This window comes from Amphiprion ocellaris, chromosome 7 (genome assembly GCF_022539595.1).
Source record: "Amphiprion ocellaris isolate individual 3 ecotype Okinawa chromosome 7, ASM2253959v1, whole genome shotgun sequence".
NCBI classification, from domain to species: domain Eukaryota; kingdom Metazoa; phylum Chordata; class Actinopteri; family Pomacentridae; genus Amphiprion; species Amphiprion ocellaris.
Window position 1 is genome coordinate 11111892 of NC_072772.1, and position 9298 is coordinate 11121189.

The following is a 9298-nucleotide window of genomic DNA, read 5'->3' on the forward strand; positions in this document are numbered from 1 at the left end:
CCACGGGGGTTTGTGTGCATCTTTTCCTGCACAACACAAGCAAGAGCAGAGATGCATAAATGCACGTGCATCTGCATGCATGAGCGCAAATGTGTTGCAATGCGTGCAGTACGTGTGTGTTTGTGTGTGGTGGAATTGTTGCAGCGTTGCAGCGTCGGGCCGTGGGGAACTGAACCCTGGCAGCGGCTTGTACGCGCCTGGTAAAAACATGTTCCTGGAGACCTTCTGCCTGAGCTTGTCTTGTCGTCACGTCGTCCACAGTGGACTCCCCGCTCGGCCTCCACAGCCGATGATGATCAGGTTGCGTCTTGGATTTCCATCTGAACCACCCTCTAATCTCATGACAGTCAAGCGTGAACGGAACCACTTCTCAGCCCTGTAAGGTCAGCCCCTCGCAGGAATTAGCACAACACATGTTTATGCGTCCCTAAACGTGTCTGAGGTTTTGGAGAGGTTCGCTGAGTGATGGATGAAACACTGAATCAGATACTGAGGCGGCGTTATGATCTAATTAGGAAAGTAGTGCAGTTATGGTTTAAAGACACAAGCACCTCCCTGCTTTTCAGATGGACCGCTGCTGTTTGGGAAGATGATGACAGATAATATCGGTGCCTTGAGATGAGCAACAGGAGGGTAATCAAAGTAACTATTAACCTGTAACTTTAAATGTCATCGCTCTGAAGGCTCCCTTGTTAGCAGAATCATCAGCAATGCAACAGAAGAAATTACTTTATTTCACTCGAGCCTGTGGAAATTAGTTTTTATCTTCTGTCATCACATCTGGTAAAAAAAAAAGTTGTCATGTTTAATAAAAGAAGCAGAAGTAGTGAAAAGTCCCCAAAAAAAAAAAAAATCACACAAAACCAGGATACGGAAACCTTGCAAGCCAAAATAAGTCACATATGGCATAATAACATTTTCTACTAAAACCTTGTTACATTTAATACAATCAAGGCCCTCTGATTAGTGTGTTGAGTCAAGGAAAGGTCACAGCTGACATCTGCTTTCACCCATATTATTATTAACAGTCCTGATTTCCTGCCTCGACTGCTGAATGCTGCTTTTAGACAGTGAGGTAAGTAGCACTGGTGGACAAAGCCTTATTTTCTAACAACACAGCCATGGTATTTGAACAAATAATTGAGCAACACGATGTCTCAGACAAGACTTCTTCTGTTAGTTGTTGATAAGGCATTAGATATTGCACAAGTTACGAAAAATTGTTATTTCAAACAGCTGAAAACATGTCTGTCAGTCTATGCAGTCTATGTTTTGCTGCTGTTCAGGGGTTCTGGGGGAGGAGTTGTCTGTTATGATTGATGATGAAGAAAAGGGAGATATCTGAAGACTTGCTAAATCAAGTTCAATCTGTGATTATGCCAGTGCAGTACAGTTTAAGATTATACAGAGGACATGACAAACACTGCTACTGTAGTTCATTGTCTTTAGTCATGCTGTAAGCTGCAGAGGCACTGAAATATCTGAGACAGAAATAATATTATGTGTTTGAGTAAGAGATGGACCAAGTGCCCGTCATCCACCAAAAACATTTTATTACATTGGATTATTGAAAAGATACCAATTTGTAAGGGCTGGCACTCAAACAGCCCAGTTATTTAAAACCTGGGAATTCCAGCTAAACTATATGGAACCTGCTGCAGGGATTTTCTTTAATGTCCTCATTGCACATTATCATTGTTCTCTTTCTTCAATTTTTTTTTCCCTTTGGACTTCATAATGTATCCTTCGTCAGCTTATTTTATGTAAAATTGAATACATTGGTAAAAAAAAAATAAGAAAATGCTAAGCAATCATCATAAAAACACATTTATACATTAATAGCTGCATTACAATATCTATTTGGCACTGATTGATACACATGATGCAGCTTTTTGTGAGTTATTTAGAAGTGAAACACAAGTAACTCAGTCAGTTAATTTAGAAATAACACACCAGAGCATCCTGGTAGTCGAAAAGTATGATGTACAGAATGTGTAATTGCAACATCCCTGTTCTGAGTTCAGCCTTGGCCCCACGTTGCATGTCAAACCAGATCTGTCTCCTCCCATTTTATCTCTCCAGCTGCTACCAAATAAAGTCATAAAAGTACCTGAAATCGCAAAAATTCCTCAAGCAAGACCTGCAGTCTGTAATCACAGCCATCTTCATATTAGAGGGTTAAAAATCTAAAGTAAAACAATGTTGATTAGCAACAACTGCACCCTCAATCTTTAGTCATGCAGTAGAGAAACTATGGATCCCCGTGTGAAATCTAAAACAGCTTTTCATAAACAGCCTATGTTGTGTTTTGTTGCTGTGCACTAAGCAGTAACCAGCTCGCCATTAGTTTGTGTATGGCTTGTAAACTAAGTGGTGATTTGGGGGGTAATAAAGGGGATTAGCATTGGCTTGTTAATGCCAAAAATTCTATGTTAACATGTTTTTTAAGGGGAAAAAACTATGCATGTACGACAATTTGTCTCCCTGCATCCCTTGTTAAAAAGAGCGAACGAGTCATCCAGTGCTTGTAAATACCGGAGCAGCACAGTCAGGATAATGAGGATGATGAGGAGGCTGCGGGAGGCCGAACACACTTCACGGGAGTCTGGCGGCACTCAGTGGTGAACGTCTGCTAGTTGATATCAGTCTGAGGCTGCATGAGAGCAAAAGGCCTTTATGGTGTTTGAATGACACTTCGTCGTTATTAGAAATGTGGCACAATACTGCAAAATGCTGATGATAACACTGCTGCCGGTCACCGATACATAACCATTATGCAGAGTGTTTACAAACACATGTAAACACTTGGCTGCCAAAATGGCCGAGTGATGTAATGGAAACTATGAAAGCTCTGGGATCTGCTGTCTCACCAGGAATAGAGGGCAAAGTGTAAAGCAGCAACAATGTCAGCATGTGTTTCCGTCCGGGTGTAAATACTGTGGTTTTGTTTTACTGCTGCGACAAATGTCCCATTATGTTTGGCTGTTGCAGCATAATACTGCGAATAAATGTTGTCATATCTCCCCAGACTTCTGCTAATTCTTCCTTAGTAGGGAAATACACTGCGGTTAAGGAAAAAGGCAAGTTGTTGTTCCAAAAAAAAAATAATTTCTGAGGTGCTTAGTTCTGATCAGGCACTTGACATGTCTAAAATGAATTGAATTTAAGGACTTTTGTGCATTTTCAGGTAATCAATAAACGGTCCTTCTCTACAAGATGATGCACATCTTGGATTTCCACGTGTTCTCATGGTTTTCTGCGTCCGGCTCGACGTTGTTCAGTTCATCAAACATTCCGCTGTCGATGATCTCCTTCTGCCACCGGATGGGCACTGCGCCTGTGCTGAACTCTCTGAAGAATTTCGCATCCTTGGCGTCGAGCTGGATGTCCTTGAGTTCAGACGTGTCCCTGAACTCGTCCGTGTCTTTGGCGTAGACCACGTTGGGCTTTGGCACCCAGGGGGGATCCACCAGTCCGGCCTCCAGACGGTGGATGTTAATACACTTGAAAAACACGTGGCTTCGTGGGTCATCACCTCTGATGGACGCAGAGAATGTTGGATTATGAGGAAATAAACTGGACCATAACAGTGTTAATAAGGGGCATTAACAGCTACTTTGACTAAAGTACATTCATGGAAAATGCTCATACAGGTTATACAAAGTAAAGTATAGTTTAAAAAAAAAAAAAAAAAAAAAAAAAAACTGTAAAAATAATTGCAAACCTGGAAAGTACTGATATTTCCTGTATGTCTGGTTAATTTAACAGAATAATAATAGTAGTTTTCCAGAGAGAGTTGCTTTGAAAAAGGGAATGGGAAATGAGAAAAATAACATCAGTGCAAAACCATAAAGGATAGAAATAAAAGAAAACACGGTATCAGTGAAATTTCACCCTCAGTCACTCCTCTGTTATCTCAATTCATTTATTTGTTGCACCTGCTGAGGCAGCACAATTTCCATCTTAATATCTTTATTTTTTATAATAGTATTGGTGACCTCATAGTAAAATCAGGGACACACAATATTGGATTTGTGCAGATATCCAATATTTTTAAACACATTTCAGCCAGTTGCCGATGCAACATCAATTCTCTACTGTAAAGGCAGCCCACTGACAGATGCAGACCTAGACCATGTTGATTGAAAAGTGCTCACAGTAACTTTGCAAGAAAATATTTAAACTTACGTAAACATGCCATACTTATTTTATGTAAGACTTTCAAGCAAAACTAAATGTTTAGCCTTGCAGTTGTTTGCCCATAGAGACTTTGGGTCAATGCCATAATTTAATTTGGCTGTTTTATTTGGCATTTGGGCTGATACAGGTAATGGTGTAGATAGCATTGTGCATCCATAAATAAAACCCAGCACAGCTCTCTCTCAATGTAAGTGTGGCTTAAGATGACTCTTAAAAGGTGTCAAAGAGGTCATCAACTATACTTCCACTGAACGCCTCTTTATGATGTAAAGAAAATAACCAGACTAAAGAAATTCCAAGAACATTCCCTTTGACATAAATGCATTTCTAATAAATGTGGCACCCCCTTGTGTTGGTGAGGATGTAGTGCTGCATTGGGTTCCCGTCTAACCTTTGAATATTGCTGCCTGGGCTTAAAAACAAAGCTTTTTGTTCTTTAAAATGAAGCATTGCCATATTTTGTGAGCAGCTCAACTTGTCATTTCCACATTGTTATATTTCAGGATTTTTAGATGCTTAACTAAATGAAATTTGCCAGCATTTCACAATAAAATAGACCAAAACCTATTTTTGGAGCAGAACTACAATATGTTTTCCATCTCTGCTGCTCTTTGATTCATCTAATGACCCAAACAAATTGCTTCTAGTGGGATTAATAAACTGATTTGTTTTGTATTATTTAAATTTATCTGAAGATCCCTTTACGGTGTCTTGGGCCACCTGTTTCTCTGTAGGCTGTGTCACACCAAGAATAACCGTATATTTTAATGAGACAAACTTAAATTCTCACCGGCACCCAAGGCGATGCTGAACCCTCTTCTTGAGAAAGCGGCTGATGATGTCTTTGGTGGGAAAATCGAAGAGCTTGTGGTCGTACTTGCACTCGTCCTCCAGAGTGCGTCGAGTTACCTCCTCATTCTGCACCTTTTCCCTGAAGTCTTTAAAAGGCAAACGGGCCGCAACCATCTCGTAAATGCTGCAGCCCAGAGCCCACCAGTCCACAGAGGTTCGGTAGTACTCCTGTCTTAGGACCTCAGGGGCCATGTAGCCGGTCGTACCAGCCTGAAACACAGAGGACAGAGGAAAAAGAAAGATGGATGAATGACAAAAACCTTTTATAAAACTATTTTAGATACTTTATTTCAACGTGCCCTTGCAGATTAATGGCATAAAAAGAATTAGACATAAAAATAATAAATGTTATAGAAATGAAATGTTAAAGTTAAGAAGGTAAATGGTCATTGCTTCCCCTTTTTCAGTTATTAATGCAGAATCTAGTCAGACTTTCTTCTAATCTTTGCTTTTTCTATTTGAATTAATGGATAATTTTACCTCTTCGGTCCATAATCAAGGTATAAATTGTATCATCAAGCAGATATGTAGAACCCATGTTAACATACTCTGTGTATGCTTGTGACTCAGACATGCCCATGACTCACCTACGCTGAGCTTTAAAAAGGATTAAAATGAACAAACAGGACTTTTATTTTGCCGTGAAACCATCATAAGGTTCTCCCTTCACACAGATCAGACATGATAATCTGCTCGAATAAATACTTCAGCTTCACTTAATTTCCCTTATCTGTGACAGGCAATCTCAACCAGCTTCCACATGATGGAAAAGAAAATTAAATAATGCAGCGTGGAGACAAAAATAGAGACGCATGAGTGCAATGTGACATGCCAAACAATAAGACACTGTTAGAGCAGACGATGCTGCTTTAAGGTCCCTCCATCAGAGACTCTGCTGTATCTCGGCATCTCTGCTGAGTGGAGGCTGGCTGTAAATCCCATGACTCATCCTCTTGGACAGACATGTGGAAGCCATATCTAGTATTAGTAAAGCAAAGATTAACCAGGTAATGCTAACAGGCTCCGGTCAGTCTTCTGCCTATTGCTACGTCTAAGCTGAAATGAGGTCAGGCCCTTTTTAATAAGATTAATTTCGGTTACAAAGGGTTATGCACCCTTGTATTTACTGACAGAGAGGACTAAGAGTCATCGTATCTATTCCTGGTAAGCTACTTGGGGTGGTGGGTGGTATTAGAAAGAGAAAACAGCGTTCGTGTCAGGAAGGATTTCTGTGCATGACACACAAAACAAACAAAGTAGTATTGACAGTAATGGAATGCAGGCCTATGAGGATGTTAATTCAATTTTTTCAAGTATGTGTAGAATTTTGCACTGTAGCACAAATCAAAAAACAACAATGTGTTGTACGAATGTCTGACAGTGAGAGTGTAAGTTAATCTGGGTCAGGTCACTCTACTAACCTTCTGGCAGATCGTCTTGCCCCTTGACAGCTCCACAGCCAGCCCAAGGTCTGACAACCGGCATTGTCCTTTACCGTCCAACAACACATTCTCAGGCTTCATATCTCGGTACACGATGTCCATGGAGTGCAGGTGGAGGATGCCGGTGGTGATCTGGGCCGTGTAGTAAACAACACGATCCAAGCGAATACCTCTCACCCCCAATGAGTAGATATGAAACTTAAGGTCTCCTCCAGTCATCAGGTCCATGACCAGGCACAGGTGGGTTTTGTTGTCGTAAGCGTAAGCCAGGTTCACAATGAAGAGGCTGCTGACCTTCTCCAGGATCTGCTTCTCCACAAGGGCCAGCCTCTCACCACTTTTCTTCTTCAAACGCCTCTTATCTAGCTTCTTGCATGCGTACATCTGGCCCGTGTGCTTCACTTGCACCGCACACACCTGCCAGACAGAGTAACATTACTTTAGAAGTAATCAACAGTTTTATTTATTGGTTGTATAAGTTCCACCCTGAATAGACTTCTAAGCAAAAGCTATGTAAGTGTTACTGAACAAGGGCCACTGTGGCCACGTGACAATTTCAGGATAGTTGAAAGAGCTAAAACAAGTTAGGAGGACAATCTGACTCACTAACGTCTTTCACAAACTGTAGCATCATCAAGTTAAAGTTTTCCATGTCAGATAGAAACACCAAAATCCCTGAGTGCATTAAAACGAGCAAGGGTGCATTTAGTTGCTCATAAATCAAACTTTTCATTTGCTTAAAACTTGACAAAATCCAGCTTTAAATAAATGTTGAGATTCCATCAAGCAATCTGAGACATACACTTTGACAAGCCCAGGTTTTTGGTACCTACTTCACCAAAGCCACCTTTTCCTAAGGTCCTGAACTCATAGAAGTATTTGTCAGAGATGTTCTGCTTCTCGTACTCCTTCCACTGCAGAAACCTGGAGAAAAAGGGACTCTTCTGGTACTCCAAGAAAGGTTTTCCCCTCAGGAAGTCCCTTGTGGCTTCCCTCATCTCCTCCATCACCACCTCATCCAAGTTCTTCTCTGTTAAATCTCTGCACATCTTAGCATACTCTCCTGTAAGGTATGAGAGGAAGAACTTGGACTCAGGTCGAAAGAACTTAGCAAGGACCCTCTGTTTGGCCATTTGTATGGTTTCATTCTCAGCAAATCTCCAGGCATTCAGCTCCTCCAGGAACTCAGCAGCAGCTATGTACTGTGGGTTAGAAGCCAGGAGGAACTGCTGGAACAACTTCCTCCCAATAGGCTGCTGCTCACACAGCGACTCGTACTTCTTCCCCACTGCAGCCTGGAGAACAGAGGACTTATCTGGTCTGGGCAGCGTCAGGGACACTCTCTCTTTTCTCAGCTTGTTACGATCAATCTGTTGAGCCTTCAGGTAGGCCGTGTTGGCCACCAAGTTGTGCACCAGGTCATCCGTGGTGGATGTGTCCCGTGGCATCCTGGCAGCCAGCTGATGAACTGAGAAAACATTACAGTTCACCCATCTGGAGGTTCCAGGCACGACGGAGCACCGAGAGCACCTGCAGCTCCTGAAGCTCCTGCACCACGCCTATTAGAGCCTTAAAGACACCGCTGTGCTCAGGGATTTGCTGGTTGCTAAGTGTCTTTGCACGTTTATTCGTAGACGGCACACAGGGAAAGCAACTTATGTGGTTTGAACTTAAGAGGCTTTAGGCTGGTCTATTTTTAGAAGATACAAAGAGCCTGTTTGCACTAATTGGGCTGCCAGTAGGACACGATGAGGTGGCACATCCTGACCTCAGCAAGTTGTAGTTGGTAATAACTTAGTAGGAGATGAAAAGGCCACTAACAGAGCTTTCTATGGACAATATGAGCAGTATGCACTCTTAAAGATACATTATAGAAAAAAATATGAAAACTTCACTAAATTAGCCCTAATTGTTTATGTAAAGAGCAAGAAATTGAATTTCCCAGAGAGATTAGAAGCTGCAGACATTGTAAAGTCAATTTTTACTCACTTTAACATCAGTGCAGGCAGTAAATTCCCCTGAAATGTGTCCCAATCCTCAACATTCTGTGTAGAAGACGATTACAAAAGATATGGCCTTTTTATGACTGCTTCTTTTTATGGATGGTGTGGGGAAAAAAACACACAAACAACAGCACAAATGCAATAGTCCTCTTACAGATATCACAGTTTATGAGCCAGACTTAATTCAGTGTCTGCAGAGGTTGTGTGAGAGAACATTTTTGAGGCCAAAGTGATGCAGATTAAAGTGTATTTCTGCAGCCATAAAGTCACCGCTACTTTAAATCAGCACATTTCTGACACATCGGAACATTATAGGCTTTATAAATGTAGTGTATATTGCATTGTCACTGACCGTACATGCAGTTATTTCTCTTCTATTAACGGTATTATGGTGATACCGGTTAAAAGCCCAACAGGCAATGATTTACTGATGTTTTTCTCCATTTCCAACAGTTTCATAAATCTACTAATCTGATAATAAAAATGGGCAGATTTAATCATGAAAAGGATTGTTTGATGCAACCAATCAATTAATATATTACATTAAGTGTACTTCTCATGTGGATTTTGCTGGAAAACACTGAAGCGTTGCTTTTTGTTCACTTCCCCTACATGTTCCGGAAGGATGAAGCAGCGACCTTCCACTCATTAGCCTCATGTCTAAATCAATTACTGAGGTCAATCTTCCCCACTTACAATACTCCTTGCAACAAAAACTGTGTCCAGCATTTTCTTTCTTTTTTGTGTGCCCTGTTATGCATACGACTGCAGAAATTCCTAAAAGCTTTTTATAATGTGGCT

The 9298-nt window shown here is 41.2% G+C and overlaps 1 protein-coding gene across 1 annotated transcript; it reads right to left on the reverse strand.

Moving 5' to 3' along the window:
* Nucleotides 1-563: 563 nt before the first annotated feature.
* On the reverse strand, nucleotides 564-8034 carry grk7b (G protein-coupled receptor kinase 7b). Its single transcript, XM_035941721.2, has 4 exons — nucleotides 7328-8034; nucleotides 6474-6911; nucleotides 4991-5262; nucleotides 564-3537 (listed from the first exon to the last, which is right to left on the reverse strand). The coding sequence occupies exons 1-4, from the start codon at nucleotides 7940-7942 to the stop codon at nucleotides 3210-3212; spliced, it is 1653 nt and encodes a 550-aa protein (XP_035797614.1). The 5' UTR covers nucleotides 7943-8034; the 3' UTR covers nucleotides 564-3209.
* Nucleotides 8035-9298: the final 1264 nt, after the last annotated feature.